Source organism: Entelurus aequoreus, linkage group LG23 (assembly GCF_033978785.1).
Source record: "Entelurus aequoreus isolate RoL-2023_Sb linkage group LG23, RoL_Eaeq_v1.1, whole genome shotgun sequence".
Taxonomy (NCBI): Eukaryota; Metazoa; Chordata; class Actinopteri; order Syngnathiformes; family Syngnathidae; genus Entelurus; species Entelurus aequoreus.
In genome coordinates this window covers 24594547-24612929 of record NC_084753.1, presented here as the reverse complement: position 1 = coordinate 24612929, position 18383 = coordinate 24594547, and the positions used below count along the sequence as shown (strand labels likewise).

The following is an 18383-nucleotide window of genomic DNA, read 5'->3' as shown; positions in this document are numbered from 1 at the left end:
GTTAATATGGATGAACTCTAATATTGTAATAGATGGAAAGCCTTTCTTTTGGAAAAATGTGTTTGAAAGAGGAATCATTTTTGTCAATGATATTATCAATGAGAATGGTAAAATTATGAAGTATAATGAATTTAGAGCTATGTATGGTGATGCTTGCTCAAGCTTTTCATTTGATCAACTAACTGGAGTAATTGGGAAAAGATGGAAACAAATAATTAATTATGGAACTACTAAATTATTAGTTTGTAAACCTTTTATAAGAAATTCTAGTTGGCAAAAAGGAACTAAAATAAATAGAAAAATATATATTTTTTATTTAATAAAGAAATCTGTGAAGGCTGCCTCATACAACACAAATGGAAAATGGGAGGACTTTTTTGACTGCCTGTTGCCATGGGATGCCATATTCAAACTAATCTATAAAACCACTATCGATGTGCAAAATCGTTATTTTCAAATTAAAATTATTTATAACTTCTTACCCACAGGGAAAATGTTAAAATTATGGAATATGACAGAGTCAGATGATTGCCGATTTTGTTGTCAGGAGCCTGAATCCACCCTGCATTTGTTTTGGTATTGTCATATTGTGTCTTTGTTTTGGGTGGAAGTTGAAAAAATGTGTTTAAGGATTGGTTTGTTTATGAAGCTTAATGTGGTTTCTGTTATTTTAGGAGAGTTCATTGACAATCATGATTTAGTCAATTTAATTATAGTACTCTGTAAAATGTTTATTTTTAAGGCCAAAAACAGATATTCACTTAGTATTACTTTCTTTAAAACATTTATTCAGTATTTTCTAACTTTAGAAAGTTACATGGTTGAAAACGATAATGATGCCAAAAAACATTAAAAAAAAGATGAGAAGTCCTCAAAGGCTTATTTTGAAAGTATAATTATGTTTATAGATTATATGATATCTGTTGTTGTGTTCCCTAATTTGAGTGACCTGGACATAATCTGGACTGTACATAAATGCTTATTTTGAAAATGTAATTTTGTTTATAAATTATATGCAATCTGTTGTGTTCCCTAATTTTTTTCTGTGTACATGAATGAAAGTGTGTGTTGCTGAGTCCGACTTGGACATTATCTGGACTGGGCCTGGTTTAAAAAACCCTTTAAACAAATCTAATTTCATTGACAACCTGGTCTGTTGAAGAGAAGGCCCTTTTTTTAAAAATAAAATAAAATAAGATAAATAAATAAAAAACATTTTCTTGGATAAAAAAGAAAGTAAAACAATATAAAAATAATTACATAAAAAATAGTAATTAATGAAAATGTTAGTGGACCAGCAGCCTATACAATCATGTGTGCTTCAGGGACTGTGTCCCTTGCAGATGTGTTGTCTATGTTGTGGGAACCAGAATATTGGTAGCAGAAAGAAATAACCCCTTTTGTGTGAGTGGGTGTGGATGAGTGTGCATGGGGGGGTTGTTTGGGTTGATGCACTGATTGAAAGTGTATCTTGTGTTTTTTCTATGTAGATTTAATTTTTTTTTTTTTTTTTTTTTTTTAGAACAGGCCCGCGGGCGACTCATCTGGTCCTTACGGGCGACCTGGTGCCCGCGGGCACCGCGTTGGTGACCCCTGGGTTAGAGTGTCCGCCCTGAGATCGGTAGGTTGTGAGTTCAAAAAACCCCGGACGAGTCATACCAAAGACTATAAAAATGGGACCCATTACCTCCCTGCTTGGCACTCAGCATCAAGGGTTGGAATTAGGAATGAATCACCAAAAATTATTTCCAGGCGCAGCACCGCTGCTGCCCACTGCTCCCCTCACCTCCCAGGGGTGATCAAGGGGATGGGTCAAATGCAGAGGACAAATTTCACCACACCTAGTGTGTGTGTGACAATCATTAGTACTTTAACTTAACTTTAACTTAACTTACCGTCAAGCATGGTGGTGGTAGTATTATGCTCTGGGCCTGTTTTGCTGCCAATGGAACTGGTGCTTTACAGAGAGTAAATTGGGCAATGAAAAAGAAGGATTATCTCCAAATTCTTCAGGACAACCTAAAATCATCAGCCCGGTGGTTGGGTCTTGGGTGCACTTGGGTGTTCCAACAGGACTGTGACCCCAAACAGACCTCAAAAGTGGTAAAGGAATGGCTTAATCAGGCTAGAATTAAGGTTTTAGAATGGCCTTCGCAAAGACCTGACTTAAACCCTATTGAGAACATGTGGACAATGCTGAAGAAACAAGCCCATGTCAGAAAACCACCAAATTTAGCTGAACTTCACCAATTTTATCAAGGGGAGTGCTACAAAATTTTACCAGAAGCTTGCCTAAAGCTTGTGAATGGCTACCAAAAGCGCCTTATTGCAGTGAAACTTGCCAAGGGACATGTAACCAAATATTAACATTGCTGTATGTATACTTTGACCCAGCAGATTTGGTCATATTTTCAGTAGACCCATAATAAATTCATAAAACAACCAAACCTCATGAATGTTTTTGTGACCAACAAATATGTGCTCCAATCACTCTATCACAAAAAAATAAGAGTTGTAGAAATTATTGGAAATTCAAGACAGCCATTGACATAATGTTCTTTACAAGTGTATGTAAACTTTTGACCACGACTGTATATAGGCCACCCAACTCAAGTATTGAAGGATTTGAAGACTGGATTAAGGGAACTTTCAATGAAATCAGTCAAAAATTACTTTTCTTATGTGGAGACTTAAATATTGATCTCTTGAACCCCAATAAGCAGAAGTACATTGATGACTTCACAGATACAATGTATAGTACAAGTTTGTATCCCCAAATCAGAAGGCCAAGCAGAATAGCAAGTCACAGTGCTACACTTATTGACAATATCTTTACTAATGCATTTGATAATAATACAACAAGTGGACTGCCAACAACCGACATCAGCGACCGTCTGCCAGCTTTCACTATTTATGATGGGAACTACAGGAAGAACAACATTGACAAAAGGACATTTCAAAGACTATGCACAGAGGAAAGTATGATTTATTATAAGAAGGTGTAGTAGAATTTCTGACCTTTGACCTATATTTCATGTCTGTCAAGAATGTATGCTCATTTGATTTCTCTTCTATTCTGTGTCCCCGGGTGTGGGACAAAAGTGAATATTAAGTCGTGCCAACCTGTCTACAGAATGTTTTGGTTGTTTGGGTATGATTGGGGAGTCCAAGGATGTTACAAAAACAATCATGACGCACGAGATAAACACAGTGACGCACAAGAGACATATAAAAAATGGCAGAAGACCGGGACTCGAGAGAGATTTTGGCTTGTGTGTGTCTTGTGTGCTCTGGAGTACATTTTGTCTGTTTGCACGGACAACTTAATTCAACCTGCACTTCTGATAATGGGTAAATAAATTTGTTGTACTAAACTACTTTTGTTGCCTGCTTAAGCTTTGGACAATCCGCCACACAAATTGGCGTCACGAACAGGATGGCCCAGAAGCTACAGGTCGACAGCCGCTCCTGCTCTCTCTGTCAGGCAGACAGTGTGTTGCACGCGCGCATCACAAGGTAAGCAGTTTGCTTTAAAGTGTAAACATTTTCTGCCTGGAGAGAGCCGGATCGATAAGACTAATTGCTGAATCTGTTTTTGATAAAAGATAGGTTTAGTCAGGTTCTCCAAAAACAACCTGGAATGGGGTAAATTATGGTTGGATTGAGTTGTTTTATATGTGATCATTTGTCTGTGTGTTTGTTGAAAACTTGTGATTTCTTGTTTTTAGCTACAAGGGGATTGTTAATAGAATTTTGGTGGTTTGGAGTGTTTTAAAGCATAGACCATGTGAGACGAATACATTTCTTAACCTCTTCCTCCTTTTACATTGTCGGAAAAGGAGGCTTCTTTCTGCAAGTGCATCAGAATTAGCCAGAGTTGGATACAGCTAAATTTAAGGCAGGGTTTGCTAACTGGTGTGACATTTGGCCCATACAAATTTATGAAGTCTATGAATGTGCGACATATCTGTCTATGTGGAAACTGCAGCGGTGGAAAAGCCTCATATTAGGTGACCGTTTATTGACTCCGGTAAAGGAGATCAACTGAGCTGTATTTGTCACGACGTTCTGTTTAATTGGCTGCAGATAGACAGGTAGAGATCGGGCTGCATATGGTAGAGCTTTGGTGAAACTTGGTGAAACTGTATGGAACTGACCAAAACATGATGACTGTAGAGAATTGGGTGATTATCAGTGACTCTATGGTGCTTTTATGCTGTTGCCGTGTATTGGTCAGGGAGTAAACCAGGGGCTGCTCGCTGAACGGGTTAATCGCCGTTGTATGAGTAATGAAGGGACCTGTGTTTGTTATGAGACGGCCGGTTCCACAAAAGCACGCGTGCATTAGTTGTTTATATTTGTCCGGACATGGGGTGGTATTGTAATTTCTAAATGTGTGTGTATAATGATGAATGCTGAAATGTGTGTGTATTGAGTGAGTCAGTTTATGTTGGTACATTTAGATATATGCGTAATTTAATAACTTTTGTGGAGCACCTGTTTTCTTATCTGTTTTAATTCCCCTCTAATTGTCTATTCCCCTCTACTGAAAGGCAAACATTATACCTCTCGGTATTCCCCCTCCCTCACGCAACCTCCCCCCTCCCCTCCCTTCACGCTTTTTCTCACAGCCCCGCTATCTGTAAAAGTTGGGAAATTGTCTAAAATGTGTGTGCTTGTGAGAAAGTAGACAAAGTTTATGTACAGAAAACATATGAGTGAATGATCTATCCATTTAATTATCTTATTCCGCTCTCGGAGGTTGGATCGCGGGGGCAGCAGCCTAAGCAGGGAAGTCCAGAATTCCCTCCCCCCTTGGCTATTTGTCCATCTAAGAGTGAATGATAAATGTTGTTTCTTATTACTAAGGTTCTGATATGATACAGCTATGTTTCTGGATGAGAAAAATAGTTGACTGTTTCATTTCTTTTTAACTGTGCTGGTGATTGTAACTGTGTGACACTATAGTTTGCAAGAAGGCTCTCGCTTTTTGGGGAAAGATGTGTGTGCATGTGACTCAGTAAGAAAATAAAAAAGGAGGCCCTGCTGGGAGACATTTTTAGATAAGGAATGTGTGTGTGTGAAGAGGCTGTGTGAGTGACAGCTGCAGGTGAGGCGTGGGCCGAAGAGGTGTGACACTGTTAGCATAGCATTGAGCTAGGTTAGCATTGAGTTAGCATAGCATTGGATTAGATTAGCATTGAGCTAGGTTTAAAAAAAAGATATATATATATATATATATATATATATATATATATATATATATATATATGCAGTGGACAGCTGTACTCAGTCTGAGGAGAGTGCTGACAGGTTGGTGTTGATAATAGGAAAAATAAAATATACTGTATATGAATAAATAAACATTTAAATATCAATACATACATTTGGACTGGGACATTGAAGCATTGTTAAATTCATTAGTCATTAATTATGTGTGTAATATACTGTATTGAACAGCCTTGTTGCTTATCTGATCCATCCAGTTCCTGTGTGGAAGTTGAGACAAACACACGCACATCATAGGTTGGAACACATTGTAGCTTTGAATTAATAATGATATAGCAAACACATTAAATCAAATTTAATTTAATAAAGGTAAATTGATTATTTAATTATATTGACATTTTTATTATTTCAAGAATAATCACGATGAAGTAAAATTTAAATTTATATTCTAAAACATCTAAAAACATCTGTGCTACATGGAGTTTGAAGAAGTACAGATAAGAGACGCCAGACTCAGCACCGTAGTCAAAACAAAACGTAGAGAAGCGTTAAACAAATTCTAATCAGAAGGAAGACAGACCAAAATATGAGAACTTAAGTAAACAGACAGCAAGTAAACCAGAAATAATAATGTAAATAAATAACAAAGAAAGCAAATTTCTATGTGACATTGGTGCATGTAGAATTACATGTAGAGAATAAAACTAAATGGAAATAACTGTCTGCAAGATGAGCAGGACGTCATGAATTGTGCTCGGGTTAACAATAGATAGACAGATAACACGTTATTGATTCCTTCAGGAGAGTTCCCTCAGGAAGAAGAAGTAAAAAGTAAACAGTAACTAATAAGGGTATAAATGGAAACAGAACAGTAAAATAAGAATATAACAAGAGAAACTAGGCATTAGCGACCGTGTTATGAAAAAGGATTGTACTGTTATTGTTTTGCATTCCCTGTCATCCTAGCCCCCACAAAGAGGAGTTGTACAGTCTAATGATGTGTGGGACAAAGGATTTTTTATAGTCTAAATCAGTAGTTCTCAAAGGAGGGTATGGTGTTTTCCGCTCGGACAAAAAGGGGGGTACCTAAGATTTTTAAATATTCTAAAAATAGCAACCATTCAAAAATCCCTTATAAATATATTTATAGAATAACACTTCAACAAAATAAATATTTGGAATTAAGTTCACGAGTCCAGATGGATCACTATTACAATATTCAAAGAAGGTTGATGATTGATTATATGTATAGAAATCTTTATCATAATTTAATCACTTGTTTAATTTTTAAAACGTTTTAGTTATTCTTATATTTTTTTGTTGTTGTCCAAATAAGTCAAGTAAGACCACAACAGGAAGAGATGGATACAGGATGTTGTTTGTAAAGGAAAACGAAAGTGAAGAAAAGATGAGAAAGTGACAAATGAAGGTATTCATAAATGGTATGCTGTTGATTGTGGTTAGCTGCAAGTTTGTTTATTTGTTTGTTTGTTTAGTTGTTTGAGTGAAATGGGAATAAAATCAATAGGAATAATTACATGCAAAATGGAATAAAACTATAATGAATGAATAGATTAAATACGTTTATTTTGGTATTATAATCAACCTTCAACCATTTTGTGTGAGCAGTTTAACAGTACAGATTAGACATATTAACAATCATACACATTTACACACAGAAAGAAAAGAAAAGAAAAAGAATGACCGAAAAAGGAATAGGCGGAAGCCAAAGCTTATATTGACCTATCCTATACATTCACTGGACATTAAATTACCTGGAACATCAACGTTAAAAGATGAAAGTATTTGTTACTATATTTTATAATGTTAAAAAAACTTTACTTTTCAAGGGTCTCTTAAACCATAACAAAAAACTACATGTGTTCAGCTCATCACTGAGGATGGTCCATCATTTGACTCCTAGAACTGAAATACATTTGTATTTTTATTTTTATTTTACTTGACCTATTTCAAAAATCAATTTCCCCGTAAATGATAGTTTTCTCCACATAATGTAAATAAGCTAAGAATACAAACTGGAAGGCTGTTGTTTTTTACTCGGAAATATAATTGCCATTGTTTTCAAATTAAATTATCTGAACATTTAACACATTATGACTTAAAAAAAATGGATTGGTATGATCATAGTAGCATGCTTTGTGTATTATTGAAATGAGCCTTTTAAGTTTAAGTATTGGGTCTATATTTCTTCTATAAACATTCCCCCAAACTTCAAAACAATGCTACATATGGGAAAAATAAATGAATGACACAACATATGCAGACATTTCTTATTCAGCATGTGTTTTACTTTATACCAAATGGCAATGGATTTGGATATTTTTCTTTAATATGTTCAATATGCGGCTTCCAACATATTAATGATCAATTATTATTCTCAAGAATGTAGTTCATATACTCTGTCAATTTCCACTTGATTCAACTTTAATTTTTGTTTCACAATTTGACTTTGCACCCTGGACAGGTCGCCACCTCATCACAGGGCCAACACAGATAGATAGACATACAACATTCAAACACTAGGGCAAATTTTGTCTTATTAATTTCCCCATATTGAGATCTATTACTCAAAACAACTACTTAACCACTATTGTGAAACACCTTTCTAATTTATGGGAGTATTGGGATAGGATTGAGGAAGATGTCTGCTGTGGTGGAGGTGAGTTTGGAAATTAATTTAATAAAAGTAAGTTTAAGTCGGGTAACTTTAAAGTGTAGTCTGACATTTTTAATTTGGAGTAATTTATTTTTATTTAGACATTGCAGTACACCATACTTCTGGGTGTTGAGCTAAAAGAAGATAATGGCATTACAGAATAAATAGCTTTGTTTGTGTGGCGCTTTTCATGCACAGGGCAGACTCAAAGTGCTTCACAGACAACAAAGTGAAATGAAAGAAAATAAAGCAAAATTAAAATGCAGACAATAAAAATAAACACAGTGCGGACGTTAAAAGTTAAAAGATTAAAAGATTAAAAGATTTAGCTGAAAGATAAGGAGAAACGTGAATAAAAACATTCTTTTGTTTTGGAGAAAATTACGCACAGCGGGAGGTCAGAGTGCAAGCATGACAGCTTGCTCGAATCTACTGATAGACAAATCATAGTTTAAATTAACTTATAGATAATCTTTAAGTGAATTAAAAGGGTACTTAAATACACATGAAGTAGTACGTATAATCTTTGAATTAGGGTTAGTGATTAACATTTAATGGGATAGTTAAGACTGTGATTTTAAAACGTGATATGCAAAATTGAACTAACCGAGAGGATATGAAAACGATGGGTGTACATGTTTTGAGTTCCAAATTCTGGAGGGAAGAAACCTCAACAAAACGTAAAACCAGACAGACGGACTTGGGTGGTAGCCGCGGTTGTCCTAGGTCAAGCTAGGGTGGAAACTGTTATGCAGCCGGGGGACTGCCAACTTCTCTGAACAAGACAAGCTCCAAAGTTGTAGCCAGAACATGCTCACAAAAAATACAGGTGTGACAGAGGACGCCCACAGCAGGACGAACAGCAGGATACAAAAAGACCCCCGCTGGACATAAGTGTCAACGGACAATGTTCAACACAATCTTTGAAGCATTCCTTTGTGGTCAACCTGCACACACCTTGTAATGACCAGCTTACGAACTGTGCCCTGATAATTCAATACCACACAGAAGGAACTTCCTGATGTTGCCTGACAGCACGACATCAGCTGACAACTACTGGGGACGCCTCCCAGGAACGAATGGAGGACGGGGACTGCTCCAACTGTCCTAGCACTGGCTGACTGAGGTGCGTCCGTGTGCCCTGCCACCCAAACCGCCAAAGTGTATGATCACCAATTAGACGACTCATAATAGGAGCCTTTTGACTCTTATATATGGTGGGATTCAAGGTATGGCCGCTCATGTGAACTATCCTTACAACAATTAGCATGGTATAAGATGGACAATTAATGTCCCACATTGTTCCCTTGTCCTCTGTCCTGCCTACGAAAATAAAGATTTAGGTCGAATGATTAAAACAGGGCGTAGCTGCCGCTGATTGGACCGATACGCAAATAACACATTTTCAATTATTTCGGTTGTCTGTTAAAAACATAACTATTTGCTGCAATTTGGACATTCCTGCTGTAGGATACAAGGAGCTAGCAGCTACACAACAGCTGAGCTAAAATAACATTTAAGCATATCAAATAATTGTAGTTGCTTATTACATACACAAAGTCGATTAGAGACAGAAGTCTGTAGAAAGTATTCAGTAACAAATGTGTCCGCATCATTAAACTTTCCACAACAAGAAACATACTGAACAAATCCAGCAGTTACTGTCAGACTCTAATCTGGGTTACCTTGTCTATCGGAGACATGGTTTAAACCCACAACACCTTTTGTTCTAATTAATGTCCCGGGGTACAAGATTACAGAAAAAACAGATTGAGTGACAAAGGGGGGAGGAATTATGATTTATGAAAGGGAAAACATTAAAAGTAGATCAATTTGAGTATGTTGAAATTAAAATCACATTTTCCTCAGAAATGTATTTCAAGGTAATTGTAGTATACCGACCGACCACAGCGAAAGACATTTTTCTCGATTCATTTTCAGACATCCTCAAACAGCATAGTATGAAAGAAGTAACGTCATGGGGGACGTTAATCTGGACTGGTTAAATAAAACACGTAGAAAGAAACTTAAGGATATTATAAACGGCTTCTACATGATACAAAGGATAAGCAGCCCTACTAGAATTACAATTGGATGACAAAAATCAAAGAGAACATCTGTAAATACACTAATACAAAACCAGAAAGAAGAGTGCTAAAATAAAAATACCATTGGATTAATAAAACAATTTGGATGCTAATAAGCTCAGCTCTCATAAGAGGAATTATAACAGGTCTAAATACAGATCGTATGATTTTAAAAGTTTTGAGGAACAAAGTTACAATGTTTATGCGGAAGTCTAAGGCTGACTTTCACTTAGAATTAATCAATTCACTTAGAATTAATCAAAGCTGCAAAAGGGAACATTAGACAGTTATGGAAAACCATGTACAAACTTACGGGAAGAGAGCAAACAAGAAACCACACTATAACATTAAATATCAATGGTGCTACTATCGCAGACAGTCTGGACATAAGTAATAATTTTAATGAACATTTCATCTAGTCTGTACAAACCCTAAATAAAAAGTCCCTCAAAATCAGTGCAAATAATTGTCATTTATTCAGGATGGACTAATTTCAGAATTAACAAATGAAACAAAGTTAAGCAAAATCTTCCCTGCATTATCAGACTCACGATCTAGAGATATATATATGGGTTGGACACTATCTTCCTAAAAACGTATAAGGATTGTATTATTGCTCGTATAACAGCAATTGATAAATAAATCAATAACGGAAAACACTTTCCCTACCACGTCGAGAAACTGCTACTATAATTAAATCCATGAAGCAGGAAATAAACAAGACATCAACAAGTACAGACCAATTAGCCTTCTCCCCGTTATAACAAAAGAAATAGAAAATTTGAAGTTAAAAAGTGGCTTTGGAGCAATCAAAGCTGCTCACTCTGTCGCTAAGAGGGGCACTATGTTGACACATCAACTTAATGTGTAGTATATTTATCTATGAGAGCATTGTTGTTGTAAATTGTGAGGTATGGCTGTTAAAATCTTGGTTGTTTTTACGAATGATGACAGATGTGAACAAGAGCATGTATTGTCTTTGTGTGATGTTGTAAATAAGGTGTGGTTGTATTGTATGTTAAGTATGTGTCCATGAACGGGCATTTGGTGACTTTTCTTAAAATTGATTACATGCTACAGTATGATTATTTTTTGAATAATTATTGATTATTATGAATGTATATATTAATTATGGTTAATTTGTGTCATAAATTTATTGCTTGATTTTTGGATCCCTTTAATTTAGGTAGCCAGGGACTGCAGATGGAAAGTAGCTATTTAGATATAATCTGGTACAGAACATATCTGTTTCTGAACTTAATGTTTCTGTGCATTGTCCCATCATAGATAGACTAAATTAAATACAACTATTTAGTGAATTATTGAGGCCACAATAATTCACTAGTTGTTGTAAAATATCAAAGTACTATTGCAAAAGCGAACAGTGACCTCAAACATGACCTGTCCTCTGCCTCTGTTCTTGCTGCACTTGACTATCGCTGCCTTTTCTTTTTCTTGGATATTTCTGAAACTACTAATACTACTACTACTATTACTATTACTATTACTACGACTAACACTGTCCCTGTTTCAGGGACAGAGGGGGGAGGTGAGTTTGGATTGGGTCAAGTTTGAGCGTGTTGAGGTTTTATTTAATCGATATGATCAATCTGGTACAAGGATAAAGGAACGTAATGATTTAGATTGACAAGTGCAGTGGTTGGCGAAAGCAACCCCAACCTCAAAGGAGGATGCCAATTCAGTAATTAAATGTTTTGTGAATTATCTAATATCCCGACATGGTTTCCCCAAAAAGAGTAGGTCAAACAACGGCACCCATTTTAAGGAAGCAGGCTATCATCCTCAGTCCCAGGACCAGCAGCTTCCTAGGAAGGCGGAAAGACCATGAGACCAAAATGGTATGTTTGCAAAATGTAGAATTTGTGTGCCAGTTCCTCTGTGCAGATTTGAGGATGAAAGCAGCCACTCCAGATTCCCTTGCACTCGCTGAGAGGGGCACGGTCAAAGCCAATCCAGGACCAACACCCGATACCTGACTGGAAGGAACCGAGAGGAGAGACAACACCTTGCCAGCGATGACGAGAACGACTAAGGTTGCCAGCCAATGTGTCCGTCGGGACTCCAGCAGCTGTGGAAAGAAGTGTCGGGAGTGCCGAAGCAGCGAGGAGGCCTGGAAGCAAGCCGAGGGCCTGGACCAAAGCCCCACGCCCCATACTCTGCCACAGCCTTCCCCAAAGCCCCCACAGCTCCAACTCTACCTGAGTTTTCCCCAAAGCGGCCAGCGCGCACATGCCATTGCACAGTCTGCCCAATGGACTTAACCACACCCCAAGAAGAGACAGAGACAGACTGTTTGAGTGGATCTCTTTCGTCACCAAGGCAGCCAAAAGCCCAACGAGGTGTCGGCAGGCCACCAGCCTGAGGCACCACCGAGCCATCTATACGAGCACTAATCGAACATGGACTCATACGAAATTCAGTTGTGTGTTCAAAATCAATTGGTAATTAACAATATTGGTAACTACATTCATTGCAAATGCCGGAAAAAATATTTTTGCAAATGTCTTACAGTCATAAGTCTATATACATTCATCTAATTATGTTCATGATCAAAGTATTTGTTATTCCTTTACTAAATCAAAGGGTAGGCCACTAATCGTGTTCTGTGAGATGGTTTTACTGCAGGCTGGTAACAGCGATCGCTCTGTAGGAGGGTCATAGACGGAATTTTGCCTCGTATAAAAACATTGAGGTTTTTGCCTCTATCTGTGGTAGAGATTTAAGTTAGTGGTCTACGTCAGAAATTGTTTTGGTCCAGGGTCTTAGGACCCTGGAAGGAGGGTATGTAGTAGAATTTCTGACCTTTGACCTATATTTCATGTCTGTCAAGAATGTATGCTCATTTGATTTCTCTTCTATTCTGTGTGCCCCGGGTGTGGGACAAAAGTGAATATTAAGTCGTGCCAACCTGTCTACAGAATGTTTTGGTTGTTTGGGTATGATTGGGGAGTCCAAGGATGTTACAAAAACAATCATGACGCACGAGATAAACACAGTGACGCACAAGAGACATATAAAAAATGGCAGAAGACCGGGACTCGAGAGAGATTTTGGCTTGTGTGTGTCTTGTGTGCTCTGGAGTACATTTTGTCTGTTTGCACGGACAACTTAATTCAACCTGCACTTCTGATAATGGGTAAATAAATGTGTTGTACTAAACTACTTTTGTTGCCTGCTTAAGCTTCGGACAATCCACCACAAAGGATCTGAGGAAACAAAGTTGGGACTATGTGTACAATGAAGATGATGTAGATGATTCATATGGGAAGTTTTGTCAACACTTTTCTAACACTCTATGCTAAACATTGTCCATAGAAAGAACTTAGTAAGAAGCAAAACAAAAACAACCAACCACAAAAGGACTGAAAAATGCTTGTAACAAAAAAACAAACATTATATTGAATATTTATAACACAGATCTCTAGAGGCAGAAAATAAATATAAGAAATATAAAAACAAGCTAAATAATATACTACGAACATGTAGGAAAGAATACTACAGTCCATTATTAAACAAGAACAGAAACAACATGAAAGCAAAATCTTAGCACCAATGGTGCTAAGAAAGATTACCTCCAGTACTTTCTACAAACCCTGTTTCCATATGAGTTGGGAAATTGTGTTAGATGTAAATATAAACGGAATACAATGATTTGCAAATCCTTTTCAACCCATATTCAATTGAATGCACTACAAAGACAAGATATTTGATGTTCAAACTCATAAACTTTTTTTTTTTTTTTTACAATAATTAACTTAGAATTTCATGGCTGCACACATGCCAAAGTAGTTGGGAAAGGGCATGTTCACCACTGTGTTACATGGCCTTTCCTTTTAACAACACTCAGTAAACGTTTGGGAACTGAGGAGACACATTTTTTAAGCTTCTCAGGTGGAATTCTTTCCCATTCTTGCTTGATGTACAGCTTAAGTTGTTCAACAGTCCGGGGGTCTCCGTTGTGGTATTTTAGGCTTCATAATGCGCCACACATTTTCAATGGGAGACAGGTCTGGACTACAGGCAGGCAAGTCTACTACCCGCACTCTTTTACTATGAAGCCACGTTGATGTAACACGTGGTTTGGCATTGTCTTGCTGAAATAAGCAGGGGCGTCCATGGTAACGTTGCTTGGATGGCAACATATGTTGCTCCAAAACCTGTATGTACCTTTCAGCATTAATGGCGCCTTCACAGATGTGTAAGTTACCCATGTCTTGGGCACTAATACACCTACATACCATCACTAATGCTGGCTTTTCAACTTTGCCCCTATAACAATCCGGATGGTTCTTTTCCTCTTTGGTCCGGAGGACACGACGTCCACAGTTTCCAAAAACAATTTGAAATGTGGACTCATCAGACCGCGGAACACTTTTCCACTTTGTATCAGTCCATATTAGATGAGCTCAGGCCCAGCGAAGCTGACGGCGTTTCTGGGTGTTGTTGATAAACGGTTTTCGCCTTGCATAGTAGAGTTTTAAAGGCCTACTGAAACCCACTACTACCAAACACGCAGTCTGATAGTTTATATATCAATGATGACATCTTAACATTGCAACACATGCCAATACGGCCGGGTTAACTTATAAAGTGCAATTTTAAATTTCCCGGGAAATATCCGGCTGAAAACGTCTCGGTATGATGACGTTTGCGCGTGACATCACGGGTTGAAGCAGACATTTTGGAATAGCATGGTGGCCAGCTTAAGTCGTCTGTTTTCACCACATAATTCCACAGTACTCTGGACATCTGTGTTGGCGAATCTTTTGCAATTTGTTTAATGGACAATGAAGACAGCAAAGAAGAAAGCTGTAGGTGGGATCAGTGTATTAGCGGCTGGCTACAGTAACACAACCAGGAGGACTTTGAGTTGGATAGCAGACGCGCGATCCGACGCTAGCCGGCGCTAGCCGGCGCTAGCCGCCGACCGCACCGATGATCGGGTGAAGTCCTTCGTCGCGCCGTCGATCGCTGGAACGCAGGTGAGCACGGGTGGTGATGAGCAGATGAGGGCTGGCGTAGGTGGAGAGCTAATGTTTTTAGCATAGCTCTGTCGAGGTCCTGTAGCTAAGTTAGCTTCAATGGCGTCGTTAGCAACAGCATTGTTAGGCTTCGCCCGGCTGGACAGCATTAACCGTGTGAATACAAGTCCAGGGTTTGGTTCGGTGTCTCCTAATAGTAGAAGTAATAATAGTATTGTTGATCTTCTGTCTATCCTTCCAGTCAGGGGCTTATTTCTTCTGTTTCTATCCGCAGTTAAGCACGATGCTATCACGTTAGCTCCGAAGCTAAAGTGCTTCAACGATGTATTGTCGTGTAAAAGTCACTGTGAATGTCCATTTCGCGTTCTCGACTCTCATTTTCAAGAGGATATAGTATCCGAGGTGGTTTAAAATACAAATCCGTGATCCACAATAGAAAAAGGAGAACGTGTGGAATCCAATGAGCCCTTGTACCTAAGTTACGGTCAGAGCGAAAAAAGATACACCCTGGCGTCCTGCACTGCACTCCAATCCTTCACTGTCAATTTCCTCATCCACAAATCTTTCATCCTCGCTCAAATTAATGGGGTAATCGTCACTTTCTCGGTCCGAATCGCTCTCGCTGCTGGTGTAAACAATGTGCAGATGTGAGGAGCTCTTCAACCTGTGACGTCACGCTACTTCCGGTACAGGCAAGGCTTTTTTTATCAGCGACCAAAAGTTGCAAACTTTATCGTCGATGTTCTCTACTAAATCCTTTCAGCAAAGATATGGCAATATCGCAAAATGATCAAGTATGACACATAGAATAGATCTGCTATCCCCGTTTAAATAAGAAAATGTCATTTCAGTAGGCCTTTAACTTGCACTTACAGATGTAGCGACCAACTGTAGTTACTGACAGTGGGTTTCTGAAGTGTTCCTGAGCCAATGTGGTGATATCCTTTACACACTGATGTCGCTTGTTGATGCAGTACAGCCTGAGGGATCGAAGGTCACAGGCTTAGCTGCTTACGTGCAGTGATTTCTCCAGATTCTCTGAACCCTTTGATGATATTACGGACCATAGATGGTGAAATCCCTAAATTCCTTGCAATAGCTGGTTGAGAAAGGTTTTTCTTAAACTGTTCAACAATTTGCTCACGCATTTGTTGACAAAGTGGTGACCCTTGCTCCATCCTTGTTTGTGAATGACTGAGCATTTCATGGAATCTACTTTTATACCCAATCATAGCACCCACCTGTTCCCAATTTGCCTGTTCACCTGTGGGATGTTCCAAATAAGTGTTTGATGAGCATTCCTCAACTTTATCAGTATTTATTGCCACCTTTCCCAACTTCTTTGTCACGTCTTGCTGGCATCAAATTCTAAAGTTAATGATTATTTGCACCAAAAAAAATGTTTATCAGTTTGAACATCAAATATGTTGTCTTTGTAGCATATTCAACTGAACATGGGTTGAAAAGGATTTGCAAATCATTGTATTCCGTTTATATTTACATCTAACATAATTTCCCAACTCATATGGAAACGGGGTTTGTATATACACATACATATATATATATACATACTGTATATAAGTATGTATACATATGTACATACATATATATGCATATATATACATACATACATACATATATATATATATATATATATATATATATATATATATATATATATATATATATATATATATATATATATATATATATATATATATATATTAGGGCTGCAACAACTAATCGATTAAATCGATTAAAGTCGATTATAAAAATAGTTGGCGATTAATTTAGTCATCGATTCGTTGGATCTATGCTATGCGCATGCGCAGAGGCAATTTTAATAATTTTTTTTTTAAATTATTTTAAATTATTATTTTTTTATAAACCTTTATTTATAAACTGCAACATGTACAAATAGCTGAGAAACAAAAATCAAAATAAGTATGGTGCCAGTATGCTGGGGGTTTTTTTTTCAATAAAATACTGGAAAGGATAGAAATGTAGTTTGTCTCTTTTATCCCATTATTAATGGATTAATCGAAGTAATAATCAACAGATTAATCGATTATCAAATTAATCGTTAGTTGCAGCCCTAATATATATATATATATATATATATATATATATATATATATATATATATATATATATATATATATATATATATATATATATTTATTTATTATTATTTATTTTTTTAAACAACAAAGTGAAGGGGATTGGTCCAGGACAGGTGTGCTAATTAATTATCAATATGTTTGCTAATCAACAACAAGCTAACGATGCTTAACTATTCTAAAATATGCATAAACAACAAATAAAACAGTATTTTTACATTTAAAATACTTGACATCGTTAAATATGTAGTAAATTGACACAAATAACTTCAAACAAACGAACAAAAAAATTGCGTGTTAATAAAAGAAAAGTCATCTTTGGCCTCAAGCCAGCCGATTCTTCACACTTACTTTGGTGTTTGGAAGTTCCCCATGTATGCCGCGGTACTCCGGGGCTCTTGATCATGGCTCTTCCGGCGTTCTTCAGCGCGTCCATGCCGAGTTCAGTGCCTGCCCTCCGGCCAGCGGGCAGCCGAGCAGGTGGATGGAGTCTCCGTGCGGAGCTCGACAGGCGGCAGGCGGTTGCGAAAAAGCCCGCCTTCTCGACTCTCTTATCCGGCTTGTCTGTCCTCCTGGCCCCTCCCACTGTTGGTGGTTGTTTGTAGCGGCGGTGACGAGGAACTGAGGCCGTAACGCAGCGACTCGCTGCGGGCGGTGTGGCTCCAAAGTTTAGGGCGTGTCTGCCCAAGGTTGATGGAGGACACCCTCCAAACTATCCGTGTTTAGAAAAAAGATTGAAAAAAATCCACCAGAAATATTCCTACTGTTTGAATATTTATATATTAAGTATTTCTGGTTTATTAATTCATATATATTCATGTATTATGTAAAAAGTGATATACAAACATGCACTATAAATGAGTATTTTATGCAAAGATAACGTTATTTAATGTCATGTATTTTTAGTCAGAAAAACTACAAATGTAATCGTTTCAGTCTGTATTTTGACTCCCTCTGGTGGTTTGCAGCAAGTCATTGCAGCCTCCCAACGTTTTTAATACATCATTTATTTCCTCCTTATAGAGCCCCTATGTCAAACTCAAGGCCCGGGGGCCAGTTCTGGCCCGCCACAACATTTCAAGTGACTCGCAAACGCCTGGAAAAAATGGAGTTCAATAAACTACTTTATTTTTTCCTACTAAATGCATTCCTTTCAATGTTGACAGAAAAAAGAACATATTTTAAACTTTAATATTATATGATCATGCCAAGTATATTATTATATACTGTACTGCAAAACTATTTTTGTGAGATAAAAACAAAGTTA

General features: G+C 37.5%; 1 protein-coding gene across 8 annotated transcripts in view; it reads right to left on the bottom strand.

Moving 5' to 3' along the window:
* si:dkey-71h2.2 (low density lipoprotein receptor adapter protein 1-B) overlaps positions 1-17763 on the bottom strand; it is a 113707-nt gene extending 95944 nt beyond the window's left edge. For all 8 annotated transcript variants that reach the window (XM_062033941.1, XM_062033943.1, XM_062033942.1 and 5 more), the window contains exon 1: positions 17468-17763. In XM_062033941.1, the coding sequence (XP_061889925.1) occupies positions 17468-17552 (85 nt within the window). In that variant the 5' untranslated portion in view covers positions 17553-17763. The remainder of the gene's footprint in view (positions 1-17467) is intronic.
* Between the last annotated feature and the right edge of the window lie 620 nt (positions 17764-18383).